General features: G+C 38.4%; 1 protein-coding gene and 1 long non-coding RNA gene across 2 annotated transcripts; both read left to right on the forward strand.

Annotated features, from left to right (window-relative positions):
- Positions 1 to 249: 249 nt before the first annotated feature.
- LOC133859772 (ABC transporter B family member 15-like) lies at positions 250 to 7048 on the forward strand. Its single transcript, XM_062295301.1, has 7 exons — positions 250 to 592; positions 704 to 758; positions 857 to 1035; positions 1151 to 1608; positions 1745 to 2285; positions 3584 to 4474; positions 5364 to 7048. The coding sequence occupies exons 1-7, from the start codon at positions 362 to 364 to the stop codon at positions 6741 to 6743; spliced, it is 3735 nt and encodes a 1244-aa protein (XP_062151285.1). The 5' UTR covers positions 250 to 361; the 3' UTR covers positions 6744 to 7048.
- A 1802-nt stretch (positions 7049 to 8850) lies between these two features.
- Positions 8851 to 10714, forward strand: LOC133859773 (uncharacterized). Its single transcript, XR_009898801.1, has 5 exons — positions 8851 to 9035; positions 9564 to 10090; positions 10177 to 10275; positions 10359 to 10463; positions 10578 to 10714. It is a non-coding gene; the product is annotated as an uncharacterized LOC133859773 (long non-coding RNA).
- The last annotated feature ends 4283 nt before the right edge of the window (positions 10715 to 14997 follow it).

Consider the following 14997-nt stretch of genomic DNA (forward strand, 5'->3'; position numbering starts at 1 on the left):
ATTCCGGCAAATATTTTAAAGGGAGGCTTTAGCTGGTGCAGTAGTCGTAGTGGGTCATAGAGAGCCACTCATCGTCATTAATGACGCTTGTTACAGAGAGCATTAAAGTCAACCACGATCGTCTCGCTCATCCAGTTTTATTTTAGTAACACTAGACATGTCCACATGTGATTAACTTGCTGACCACCTCTTCTTTCACCAATTCTGGCTTTTCCTCAGACTCGCACACCTATAAATAGAAGACCCCTATTAATTGGCTTCCTTACCGGGAAAGTAAGGGACACACCCTTCTGGGCAGAGCAACCGCCGGAAGTGGTCTGGGAATCTTACTACTGTTTGTTTCCAGAGAAAGAGTGGGAAAATGGGACAGGAAAAAAGCAGTGTGGTTGTGAAGAAGAGTACGGGTTCTATGAGCTCCATATTCATGCATGCGGATGGTGTAGACATGTGTTTGATGGCTCTTGGCTTCCTTGGGTCCGTCGGCGATGGGTTCTCTACGCCGCTGGTGTTGTATATCAGTAGCAAGTTGATGAACAATATCGGCGATGCATCAGCTTCGTTTACAGAGAGTTTTACGCATAATATCAACAAGGTATCTCTCCCTACCTACCTCTATCTCTCTCACACACACACACAAGCACCCGTGCATACGCACACAATTACACCAGCAAAAGCTAATTGGGTTTGGTTTTGTGGACGACAGAATTCAGTGGCTCTAATGTACTTGGCTTGTGGGTCATTCGTAGTTTGTTTCCTAGGTGGGTTTCTCTGTGATAATGGTTACTTTTTTTTTTTGTTACTTTTTTGTATATTTTCCCAGAACTTATCATAGATTAAATTGTTTTTGTTTTTCCAGAGGGGTATTGTTGGACTAGAACAGGTGAGAGACAGGCCGCAAGAATGAGAGCCACATATTTGAAGGCAGTGCTGCGGCAAGATGTGGGTTACTTTGATTTGCATGTGACAAGCACATCGGAGGTTATCACGAGCGTCTCTAACGATAGCCTCGTAATCCAAGATGTTATAAGCGAAAAGGTCCTCAATCAAATTTTAAATATTTTCCAAAACAGTCATTTAAACCACATAAATTTTGTAATTTCATGTTCTTTTACTGCTATAATACTTAATGATTTTAGCTTCGAATGATCAGGTCCCAAATTTTTTGATGAATGCTTCGATGTTCATCGGAAGCTATATAGCAGCGTTCTTACTGCTATGGAGGCTAGCTGTTGTGGGGTTTCCATTTATTGTGCTTCTGGTAATACCTGGTTTGATGTACGGGAGGACCCTAATGGGACTGGCTAGGAAGATCAGGGAAGAGTATAATCAGGCCGGTACAATAGCGGAGCAGGCAATATCCTCCATCAGAACCGTTTATGCTTTTGTTGGGGAAAGCAAGACAATTGCAACGTTCTCTGTAGCCCTGCAAGGGTCGGTGAAGTTGGGGCTGAGGCAGGGCTTGGCTAAAGGCTTAGCCATCGGAAGCAACGGTGTTGTTTTTGCTATTTGGTCTTTCATGTGTTATTACGGTAGCAGACTGGTCATGTACCATGGCGCCCGCGGTGGCACTGTTTTCATTGTTGGCGCGTCCATTGCCGTTGGTGGATTGTAAGCATATAATTTGCATTAAAAAGAATCTCAAAATGGGTGGCTTTATTCTTTTATTATTATTATTATTTTATAATTAACCAATTAATTACTAAGTGCTAATACTTAATTTGTTTTTCTTGTTCGTGTTGAACAGAGCGTTAGGTGCTGGTTTATCCAACTTGAAGTACTTCTCTGAAGCAAGTTCAGCCGGGGATCGTATAATGGAAGTGATAAAAAGAGTCCCCAAGATTGATTCCGACAGCGTGGAAGGTGAGATTTTAGAGCATGTCTCAGGCAACGTGGAATTCAAACACGTCGAATTCGCATACCCGTCAAGACCTGAGAGCATTATCTTCAAAGATTTCTGCTTGGAGATTCCAGCAGGTAAGGCTGTCGCCTTGGTGGGCGGGAGTGGCTCAGGAAAATCCACAGTTATATCACTGTTGCAAAGATTCTATGACCCACTTGCGGGAGAGATACTTCTTGATGGGGTTACCATTGACAAGTTGCAGCTCAAGTGGGTAAGGTCGCAGATGGGTTTGGTGAGCCAAGAGCCGGCACTGTTTGCAACCACCATTACGGAGAACATACTTTTCGGAAAGGAGGATGCTACCATGGAAGAGGTTTTTGAGGCTGCCAGAGCATCTAATGCTCATAATTTCATATGTCAGCTTCCCCAGGGATATGATACCCAGGTGATCAGCGTTCTCTTCTTGTCCCTCTTAACAGTCAACTACGTATATATTCATTTTAATTTCTTCCACCTCTCAAAGATTCTTTGGGTAATCATCTCTGCCTCTCTCTTCTCTCCCAACATCAAATATTATTTTATCCTACTTTGTCCAAGTATTATCTGCACTTGTCCCATTTTGTCACGTAACATATTTTATTTTCCGGCCACATCCTTGTCACAAGTAAATTTGCATGTACTTGCCGTCTATGTCGGACAAGTTCCGATGTACTTCTTTTTCAGAATATGCGTTGAAACTTGAAAGAGTTTAAAAATTAAAGAAAGCGGCGGCCGGCGGGTGCTTCAATTCCCCCAATTGTTAAATATTGAGGCCTTGTTTGGTTGGTGGCGTTTTGAAATTTGTTTTCGATTTCATTTTTCTTTATTTTTAAAACAAATTTGGATCAGAATTCTAAAATCACAAATTTGCTGGATGACCGAAAAAATTGTTTTCAAAGGCTTGAAAACAAGTTTTTTTTTTTTTTTTTTTTTTTTTTTTGGGGTTTTCACAAGTGGCAGCCTAGCCTTGATTGGTGCCAGCTAGCCTTGATCGAGAGGGTAGGAATGCATCCAATTACTCTATGCAAAGTACACCATAGGGCCGGGGACTTCCTTTAACATGAATCCTTGTCTTCCAAACAACCTTTTTAGTAAATCGAACGAAAAGATCCTTGTATGACATAATTTCGGATGAAAAAACTTATTTTAGTCATTGTAATGTGTATTAGATTTTAGTTTCATCGTTGAACTACATATTTTTGTTTTTTTTTTTATTTACTTTCTATCTCATTAGACTGATGTCACAGTTTCCACTAGTCATTATATATATATAACAATGATTGATCCAATAACAAATAAACGTTGCCACTGAATCCAAGTGAGATAAGAGTGTAATATACAACACTACTCTAGTATCATAAATCATTGTCTAAAGATCGCAATTTGTCTATTTAAATTATAGTTTTCAACTAATAATTACATGTTTTTATAAGGAAAAAAAAAATACATGTTTTTATATATTTGATTTTGTAAAATTTGTATGTGGTCCAATGACTCCAATTTGTAAAAAAAAATAAAAAAATCAACCATATTAATTATTGTCATTCACATATTTAAATTAAACATTTTCAAAAGTAAATCTTTGCATGATTTTGATAAACTTAAGAGGAAATTAGAATCTGACATATGTTTTGGAAGCCAAAATTATATTTTGACCCTTTTAGTTTAATTAATAATGTTTGTGAAACATGTCCAAATTAATAGGTTGGCGAGCGAGGTGTTCAAATGTCGGGAGGACAGAAGCAAAGGATCGCAATTGCGCGAGCAATAATCAAGAAACCCAGAATCCTCCTCCTAGACGAGGCCACAAGCGCGTTAGACTCAGAATCCGAACGAGTTGTCCAAGAAGCCCTTGACAAGGCCTCCGTCGGCCGCACCACCATTGTCATTGCTCACCGCTTGTCCACCATTCGAAATGCGGACCTGATTGCTGTCGTCCAAAATGGCCAAATCTTGGAGACAGGATCACACGACGAGTTGATCCGATATGAAGACGGTCTTTACACTTCCCTTGTCCGTCTTCAACAGACGGAGAAACAAAAAGGCCCAGAAGAAGCCGATTCATCTTCTATATCAAACATGGACATCAACAACACGAGCAGTCGCAGGCTGTCTCTGGTGAGTAGGTCAAGTTCTGCCAACTCGTTAGGGCCAAGCCGGGTTTCATTTGCCGGGGAGGATGACGTAGAAGAGAAGAAGTTCCCAGTACCATCATTTCGGAGATTGTTAGCATTGAATCTCCCAGAGTGGAAGCAAGCATGCTTAGGGTGTTTGGGTGCTGTATTGTTTGGTGCGGTTCAGCCAGTGTATGCATTTGCAATGGGGTCAATGATATCGGTTTATTTCTTGAAAAGCCATGATGAGATCAAGGACAAGACAAGGATATACTCGCTTTGTTTTCTAGGGTTGGCTGTGTTCTCGCTGCTGATTAATATCCTCCAGCATTATAATTTTGCTTACATGGGGGAGTACTTGACGAAGAGGATTAGAGAGAGGATGCTTTCCAAGATTCTCACTTTTGAAGTGGGGTGGTTTGATCAGGATGAGAATTCAAGCGGTTCCATTTGCTCCAGACTCGCCAAAGATGCCAGTGTGGTAAGTAGCACTCTTTTCTACTTTCTAAAAGTTAATCGGTCATCCCATTTTGATAGGTCGATCTCTTTTGATACTAGTTTCGAAAACACCCTTTTTATTTTCAAAATCGACAAAAAAAAAACATTTTCTAACGACGTTAACAAATAATTTAAAACGAAAGAATATATCTTGTAATGGACGGATAAAAAATTGCTTATCATTAAGGGGAGCTAGTTGCTTTGTCTTCACAGTGCTGACAGTGGACTTAGAATTATCATCAAAGTTTTGTCTTCACGTACAGCTAGCGCGCTTTTGCTTAAAGATGTTGTTTTTTTCCTATTAGGACCACTCACTGCATAGTATCCCAACTGCTTTTGCCTTCAGTAGTTAGTTCAATAGTTGTTTTCATGGAAAATTAAATTGCTTATATATTACTGATTGAACTTCTTCTATTTGGCTCTATAGGGGGGATTGTAAAAAAATCTTATTCTAGTGCTGAGGTCAGAGCATGTAGCAACATAGACCTGCGTCCACAAAAGGAAACATTAAACTAAGATTGTCACCCTCATCACTATCTTAAGCAATTAATAAGCTGGCCCATAGCTGAGGTTTGAGTGGACCTAGAATAGTTAAATTACATATATTGTTGTGTTATGGCACCAATACAGCTCATGCAGTCTCTTTCTCGGATGGAGACTTAACACCAGAAGGCCGGGAGGGAATCCGGGGAACAGGGTTTTAAAATTCTTTCTTAAAATATTTATATATGTAGTGGACTTAAAAATTAGGCATGGTCTTTGATTCATGCTTAACCCGTCTCCCGACGAAAAATCCTACTGATTCTGTCCCTGGGATCATAGATATATTTTGAAATGAATGTGTCATCTTACAAAGTAGAACCACTTTGCAGGTGAGATCCTTGGTGGGTGACAGAATGGCCCTCCTTGTACAAACCTTCTCAGCTGTAATTGTAGCCTGCACACTGGGGTTGGTCATTGCATGGAGGCTCGCCATTGTCATGATAGCCGTCCAGCCGATCATCATAGTCTGCTTCTACACTAGGCGTGTCCTACTCAAAAACATGTCCAGTAAGGCCATCAAAGCTCAAGACGAAAGCAGCAAGCTCGCTGCTGAAGCTGTTACCAACCTTCGGACTGTCACGGCCTTCTCTTCCCAAGATCGAATCCTTAAAATGCTTGAAAAGGCCCAAGAAGGCCCACGCCGAGAGAGCATTAATCAATCATGGTATGCAGGAATTGGGCTTGGCTTTTCCCAAAGCCTCACAACTGTCACCTGGGCTTTAGACTTCTGGTACGGTGGCCAGCTTATCTCCAAAGGTTATATCTCATCAAAAGCCCTTTTTGAGACCTTCATGGTCTTGGTGAGCACGGGCCGTGTCATTGCCGACGCTGGAAGCATGACCTCCGACCTTGCCAAGGGCTCAGATGCTGTTGGGTCGGTCTTTGCTGTTCTGGACAGGTACACAAGAATTGAGCCCGACGACCCAGAAGGTTACCAGCCAGAGAAGATAACAGGCCGCGTAGAACTTCGCGACGTTGACTTTGCATACCCAGCTAGGCCTGATGTGATGATCTTCAAAGGCTTCTCGATCAACATAGAAGCGGGGAAATCAACAGCGCTGGTGGGTCAAAGTGGGTCCGGAAAATCAACCATCATAGGGTTAATTGAGAGATTCTACGACCCACTCAAAGGCACGGTTAAAATCGACGGTCGAGATATAAGGTCATTCCACCTTAGGTCATTAAGGAAGCACATTGCTCTTGTTAGCCAAGAGCCAGCACTGTTTGCTGGCACCATAAGACAGAACATTGCCTATGGAGCGTCCGATAAGGTGGATGAAACAGAGATCATTGAGGCTGCCAGACTAGCCAACGCTCACGATTTCATCGCGGGCCTAAAGGAGGGGTACGACACGTGGTGCGGGGACAGAGGAGTGCAGCTATCTGGGGGACAGAAGCAACGTATTGCCATAGGGCGTGCCATACTGAAAAACCCGTCGGTGCTATTGCTGGACGAGGCGACCAGCGCGCTTGATAGTCAGTCGGAGAAGGTGGTGCAGGACGCGCTGGAGCGCGTGATGGTGGGGAGGACTAGCGTGGTGGTGGCGCACAGGTTGAGCACCATACAAAACTGTGATATGATTGCTGTGTTGGACAAAGGGAGGATCGTGGAGAAGGGGACCCACTCATCTTTGTTAGGCAAGGGGCCCAATGGCGCTTACTACTCTCTGGTTAGTCTCCAAAGGAGACCCGAGACCAACCGAGAGTAGCAGTAGCACTAGCACGGTAGCACCCCACCCCACTCAACCAATCATCAAAAAAAAAAAAAAAAAAAAAAAAACAAATTGCTGAAACTCCAAACATTATGGCACTACGTGTTGCATAAGCTTTGAATAATTCTTTGTAGTACGTAATTATCTGTCTGTTATGTGTAACTGTATATATAGAGGCGGGGACTCGGGAGTAAAAGGCATGCTTATCTATTTAATTTAGTGTGCTATGAATTGTTTATCCAGCTTTTGTACTCTCTTCCGTAGAGTGTTTTTATGGATAATACAGTTTTTATTTTAAACTAGCCTATAACTGTCCCCAACGTTATGTGTGTGTTTTTCATTATAAATTAATTTTAGAAATCTTTTTTCGAAAATATCCTAGAAAAGAATAGCAAACAATATAAATAATAATAAAAAAATTACAGACAAATTAATTGAATTCAAACTTAATAATATATACAATTCTTTATACACCAATCATTAAAATATAGATTGTTATGTGACAGTTTACTTGAAACTTACCCTGTTAATTATGAAACTTCAAAATATGAAGGTGACATTTATTTCTATAAAATGTGAATGGTTATAAACAAACCTTCTCCTTGACTAGAAGTACTACACAAACATAGATGGTCGGCCCACTACTATATTATTATTGCCCCAACCTAAATCACATGCTTCTGAGTCAGTATTCTCAACCTGGGGTTTATTTGTTAATTAATTATGTGTTAACTATTGTTATTGCAAATTGTAATTTATTTTTATTATTATTTAAAATTATGATTTTTAGGGTATTACAAATAGCCACCCTAATTATAGATATTTTTATTACAGAGTAGCTACTCTAATTAAAATATATTTTAAATAGTTATAATTAGACATAGATAAACACAATCTTTGAGGATGACTCCCTAGACACTATTTATGAGTAATGCCACGTCCACATCTCCCTCCCATTCCCGTTTAGTCTATATCGCGTGGTCCCTAACAAAAAAATAAATTTTCATGTACCAAATATTGTGAGAAATTACGTCATATAAACTTTAAAAAGATAAGAGGCGATAGCCGATATGAGGGGTGATATATAGCATGATTTTCATCTAGAGTGTCAAATCGTGTTCGTATGTTATGTTAAGGTCGTGTTGAGGCATGCATATAAGATAATATAAGTCAATTATAACCTGATCCATTTAATTAAATAAGTTAAACCTCTCAACCCTATTCTTTTAATTATGAATTGAGTTCATGTCGGGTTTGCGAATTATGTCAAAAATTACAAGTCATTATGTTCCGTGTCAGATTTGTATCGTGTCAAAGCATGAGTATAAGATTATATAGGTCAACTCTAAACCCGACTCATTTAATTAAACGGTTCAGACTTCTCAACCCTAACCCTTTAAATTCATGTTAGATATATGTTAATTTCACTAATTATGTATTTAGTTTATGTATGGTTTGCGAATTATGTAAAAAATTGTGAACCATTATGTTGCATGTCGGATTTGTATCGTGTCAAATCATGAGTATAAGACTATATAGGTCAACTTTAATCTTGACTCATTTAATCAAACGGTTCAGACTTCTCAACCCTAACCCTTTAAATTTATGTTGGTTTCACTAAGTATGTATTTAGTTTATATAAAGTTTGTGAGTCATGTAAGAAATTATAAGCCATTATGTTGCGTGTCGGATTTGTATCTAGTCAAAGCATGTGTATAAGACTATATAGGTCAACTCTAATCTTGACTTATTTAATTAAACGATTCAGAGTTCTTAACCCTATATAATCCTTTAAATTCATGTTAAATTTCACAAATTATGCCAAAAAAAAATGTCGGACTTACCCTCCTCCAACAATCCATTGAACCAACGTGGGAAGTAATTTATTTGACATAAGAAAAATAAATAAATAAATAAATCTGCGAAGTCATTTGAATTCTCTCGGCCACTTCAACGTACAAATCTGTCGACGAAATTGAGCCGAGCATAGTGCCGCCAGTCCGCCACTACTACACAAAACTTAACACAATGAGCCCAACCTCCGTTGAGTTCTTCTTTGTAGGCGATAAAGCACCTGTACACCTTTCCCTTGTCTCCCCCACAAGAAGAGAAGCGAGTTTTTTTGTTTCCCCTTAGAATATCGAAAAATCGCTTCTTCTTTTTGTTTTTTTTGGTGATTGCGTGGGGGATTACTTGTTTGCGTTTGGTTGGGATGAAGAGGTTAGGAGATGACGTTTACACTGGCGCTTCTCAACTTAAGCAGCCGTTTGGTTCTTCGCTTGAGGGCTCGTAAGTTTCCTTCTCTTTCTATCTTTCTTTTTCCCTCGATAATTAATTTGATTCCTTGAGTTTAGTTTGGGTTGCTAGAAAGTATTTCATGCCGGGGTGGCCGGTCTAGATCAGCGTACTTTGTCATGTTGGTCAGTTGGTGTTTATGATGTATGTTATATTTCCTTCTTTAATGTTTTTTCTTGATGATTCTTTCATCACGGTACTTGCTGAATTTATTCGTATGGGGGTTGTAATCTGAGTCAGTTCACTTAGCTAATCATTGGGTTTGCGATGAAAGAGAGACTTGTAATGGGTTCTGCTTGTTCTAATGGATATTATTTCGAGGAAAGTTGGAGACTTTTTGAAGTTAATTGAGAAAAATGGAAACTTGGATGTTTTTGGGAATAAATTTTTTCCGAGAATCATAAAATTTTGTGCCCTCATACAGAGCACATAGTATGAATATGTTGTATGTATTCATTTGGGATGATCATGCATGGTTATTCTATTACTGTTCAAATTTGTAATTATTTTCTGGATGTGAAGCGATGGGCAATCCCAAATCCCAGGTGGAGGAGGATGCAGTGGTCTTGGCGGTACCTCCCTGAAACTGACAACCACTGATGCCTTCAACTATCTCCAGCCTCCAGGAAGTGAAGCACAAGTTTCGAGACCAGAGGGAAAAATATGACATGTTTATTAGAATTTTTAAGGCTCAAATGTAGACGCATTGCACCTATGAAGTTTTCTGTCTTTGATTAATGGAGCGTTGCATCTAACAACAGCTAACAGTGTTAGAGAATATAGTCCCATATCCAATCACAATTATATTGGAGAATATATTTTCTAACAAACAGATTATGCCATTGTTTTTGGCTCTTGCAGAATATGTACTCATCATGTCACGGCAGCAGTACTGAAGGAATTATTTAAAGTGCATAACAAATTGATTTCTGGGTTTAACACCCTCGTGCTAAAGGGATATGAGATAATCCTTGACGACGACGAAGCTCCTCCGCCCAAAGAAGACGGCCGAATATGAAGAAGCTATCAGCTTTGGGAACAAGATAAAGGTGGCCGGGAAATGTTGTTTTTTCTGTTGAGTTCCAACTGCTGATGTTGGTTCCTAGTGATCTAATGATGAATTTTGTTCCTACAGCAACGCTCTCGAAATTATAGACCTGTTTATAAAGCATTCCTAGACATTTTGGGTAGCTACATGAAGGAGCGCAAGGACATAAATGAGGTCTTTAGTGAGGTAAACACATGTTGTGCTCTGTTTGTTGCTGTGCATCTTTTGCTTTATTAGATTTTAGTGGTTTTGTTTTTATCAATTTTCAGGTCGCCATACTTTTTGATGGCCATCCAGATTTGCTTGATGAGTTTCCCCATCTCCAAAACCCATTCCAGCCCTTAAATGAGCGGAGCCAAATGCATATGGACAAGGTCATTTTTTGTGCCTTCATTTTCCCGACTCCCAATCCCCCTTTTGTTATTTTCAATGGGTTTTGAATGGTGAGCAAACTATTGTGTTAATTCTCTCAGCAACGTTTATGGCAGGATAGGGTCATTACTTCCATAACTGGCCTCCTCCACATCTTGTGGTTCTTCTCTTGGCCATGGATTTTTGTTAAAACAGCAGAACAGAAAGTGGTTTTGGCGTTGAGGAAATGAGCAAGCAAGGTCGTGGGTTAGTGGATTTATGTATAAAATTAGAACAAAGGTATTAAATATTTCACACGTGACGAGCCCGTTAAAATATTAAATTAAATAATTAAATTTAATATTATATATAACCAAGAAGACCTGGGCCGAGAGAACGTCAATCATGGTAGAGTCCATAACCATCTCATTACTGCTGCTGGATATATGACCTCAGACCTCGTCCATGGGCTCAGATGCAGCCTGGTTGGTCTTTGCAGTATTGGACTTGTTGCACAAAAATTTAGCCGAAAAAACCCAAAAGATTTCCAACCCATCTAGGGGTTTCATAATAATTACGTGTTCAAATGGTTAATAATTTTGGATAAATATTGTGAAATAGTCTATATAGGAGAGCTAATTGTCTAAATAAATTTTGAATTGTTCAGCTACAAATTCGGACAGTTGAGCCCTACATAGAATTAGACTCTCCCCACAATGATCCAATATGACCAACCTCGAGAAGATCCACACAGGCCACAATAGAAATTCAAGAAGTTTTAAGGCATAGCCTACAAAATGCACGAAACCAACGTATTGCAATGTTTTCTCCTAATTTGTGTAAAACTATAAACCGGGAATAAAATACACGCATCACCAGACACCAACTAGATAATGTAAATATTTTCATCTTGCTTAGAATACGCATTTTAGAACATCTCTAGTAATTCTGTTTTTCAATTCCAATAGGAAAATGAAAGTTTTTTTTTTTTTTTTTTTTCCATGTGAGATTATGCAATACAATTTTGAATTTTTTGATTATTGCTCGTCTTGTAGAAGTAGAATTTATTGGTCCAGTTCAAATTTATTGGGCCTATATAAAAAACTCATTTTAGAGGGTAGCTGATTCAAGTTTAACTAGGCTTTTCAGCCAATTTTAATGGCTGTACCCAACAAGGACAGTAGCTGTGTTGCACACGATCATTCTCATTACTGAGAAAATGAAAAAAAGCAATTATCACATCAGTAGAATCTCTAGAAGTCCACCACTTCAATGGTGTTAGAGAATATATTGATACCGTATATTACGGTACTTTCTATATATTGTAGGATTTGATTTAATCCTCATTAATTGTAATTGATTATAATCAAATCAGATTTGAATACATTCAATTCTAATTTGATTATATTCTCTTTACATACCATTTTGTATTCTCTCTATATCCCTATAAATAGGGATGATTTGTATTGTAAATCATTCAAGCAATATGAGCATAATGTAGCCTTAGGGCTTTACCCTGTGGATGTAGGTCATAGACCGAACCACGTAAAATTCCTTTGTCTATTTTATTATTCCGCAATCTTTATTTGTCATTTGTTTATGTTTTCTATCATGGTATCAGAGCTATAGGCTAACGCTAGTGTTTGATCCAATGGTCCTGTGATTTATTTCTCTTGTTTATTTATTTATTTTTTTTTCCAATTTCTTGTATTTCAGTTTTCTCATCATTCCTCTGTTCGATCAATGTCCTCTGTTTCTTTTCTTTTCATTCTCTATTTCTCTTTCTTTTGTTTTGTCAATCAGTGGTGTGCGTGAGTTGGAGATAAACTTTCCTCCAACCCATGTCACTTGTGTCTTCTATGTTGCTGTTCAATAAAAAATTCTCCTTTCCCGCAGATGTCTTTTCTTTTTGTATTGTTGTTCTTTTTTATTCAAAAAAAAAAAAAAAAATTCCAGTGCTTGCCTGTGTCTCCTTTGGAAACAAAACAAACCATTTTTTTTTTTTTGATATCTGTGGGTGCAATATTGTGCCTTCTTGTGCAATTTTGTGCGATTCTTGCCGTACGTGCCTGTGCGATTTTGTCCTTGTGGGTAACTGTGACGGAGTGTGGCTGCTGGGATATGCGGCAGCTGATTGGCGTTTCTCCGGTGGAATTTGTTTCAGATCGTTTGTGGCTTTGTTGCGTGGCCTATATTCTGGTTAGAATTTTGAAGGAGTCTATCGGCATCCTCTGGTGGTTCCGGCAGTTCTGATCCCAGAGAGAGACGTGATTTCTCAGTGCTCCAGTCTAACAAGCCCTCAGTAGAAGCTCTCAGTAAAGATTCTGGTGCGGGTCTGGAGATTCTGGTTCTTGTTTGGTATTTTGTATCCGGTTCAGGTATTTTTTTCTGTTCAGTGCCTTATTGGTCCGGTTTACCAGTTTTCAAACCGGTTCATTGCCTTTTAGGTCCGGGTCAGTGCATTCTAGGACCGATTCAGTGTGATTTCTGATCGGTTCGGTGGTTTTCTCCTTCAAAAGATAAAGAAAAAAAAAAAAAAAAGGAAAGAGAATGAAGAAAAAAAAAAATAAGGGGAGAGAGAGAAAGAAGAAAAAAAAAAAAAAATCATTAAAAGAGGCCAAAGTTGCCCAAATTGTTTTTGGCCCTTTGTTGGCCCATTATTTGTATTTGGCCTTTGCGGTTTTGTTTCAAACCAAGGCCTATTTCAGCCCATAGTTGGCTCTGGCCCATAGTTGGCCCATATTATTTGACATGTGGTATTGTTTCAACCCATGTTCATTTCAGCCCATAATTGGCCCTACACATTTTTGGCTCCTGTGGTATTGTTTCAAACCCAGGCCTATTTCAGCCCATCGTTGGCTTTCATATTTGGCCCATAGTTGGCCCATTATTTGTATTTTGGCATTTGTGGTCTTATTTTAAGCCCATGCCCATTTAGCCCCCAGTTGGCTCGAAGAAGAAGAAGGAGGAGGAAGACGAAGAAGAAGCAGAAGAAGGAAGATGAAGAAGAAGAAGAAGAAAGATGTAGAAGAAGAAGAAGAAAGATGTTCTCCAAACTGGGTTACATCTGACCCGACATAAAAAAAAAAAAAAATCAAACTCAAGATTTTAGAATCTTCCACTTTGAGTTTGCAGGGGGATGTTAGAGAATATATTGATACCGTATATTACGGTACTTTCCATATATTGTAGAATTTGATTTAATCCTCATTAATTGTAATTGATTATAATCAAATCAGATTTGAATACATTCAATTCTAATTTGATTATATTCTCTTTACGTACCATTTTGTATTCTCTCTATATCCCTATAAATAGGGATGATTTGTATTGTAAATCATTCAAGCAATATGAGCATAATGTAGCCTTAGGGCTTTACCCTGTAGATGTAGGTCATAGACCGAACCACATAAAATTCCTTTGTCTATTTTATTATTCCGCAATCTTTATTTGTCACTTGTTTATGTTTTTTATCAAATGGCACCCCTCACTTTCACTAAGTGGAATATTGAATGCCTCATTCACCTCTTTAGTCGGAGAAGCATGTTGAGGCATTTAATGACGCCTAACCCTTGGTAAGGAGAAGGAACAAGGACACTCCCTCGTCGAGCTGGTAAACATCTCCCAAATAACTATTACAAGAAATCTAATCAAAGAACGACACGTATCGTCGTAACATGAAAAGTATGTTGGCATTGAAAATCCCTGCCCAATACACAACACACCTATCTACAGAACACTAAGGGCTATTTTACACAAAGTGCCCTCATCTAAAAAATTTATTGACTTAGGTATAAGAGGTATTTTTTGTTGACTTGACCGGACAGACCGTTGAACCTTTTATACCTAGACTTGTGCAGGCAACATATATGCAGGAGCAGCCACCTGGAAGGAGTACGCTTGAAAGCAAACTGCGGATTTCGGCACTATAAAAAATAATAATAATAATAATAATAATAATGCAAAATGATTTGAGATTATGCAAAATTATTTGATTTTTAGTTATTATTTTCATAAATACTGCAGGCTGCAGCTTCCAACAGGCACCAATTCCCGCACATGCGTTCAATTGATTCATCGAACAAGAAGACGACAAAATTACAAGTGAACTGGTCAAGCATTTAAACACAAACACAATGAACACGAGTTTGCACTTTTTCCTTTTTACACGTGTTTTTCTTCTTCTTTTGTGGTTATGGTTTTTTTGTCTCTTTTAACAACTTCTGCTTCTTCTTTTTTTCTTTTTTCTTTTTTTTAAAAAAAAAGTTAATGATGATTGGTGTTTTGGTTCAAATAATCGAATTTCGAGTGAATAACACAATTTGAATCTTACATCTATTAAAAAATCTTAAGTAAAAGATGTACATACTCTTATGTGTTCTTTCTTTTGGTGAATAAGGAACTTGAAGATATGCCCTCCATAGTTGTTAGCGTAGGGAAAGAAGGTTATACTATATGATCCCCAAATCAGTAATATTTTTTTTTTTTGATAATTAAATGGACAAAATTTTCTTTCAAATTGAGTTTGAAAAAATTCTTTTAATTCAATTTATTAAA

The sequence above is a fragment of the Alnus glutinosa genome, chromosome 2, assembly GCF_958979055.1.
Source record: "Alnus glutinosa chromosome 2, dhAlnGlut1.1, whole genome shotgun sequence".
NCBI lineage: Eukaryota > Viridiplantae > Streptophyta > Magnoliopsida > Fagales > Betulaceae > Alnus > Alnus glutinosa.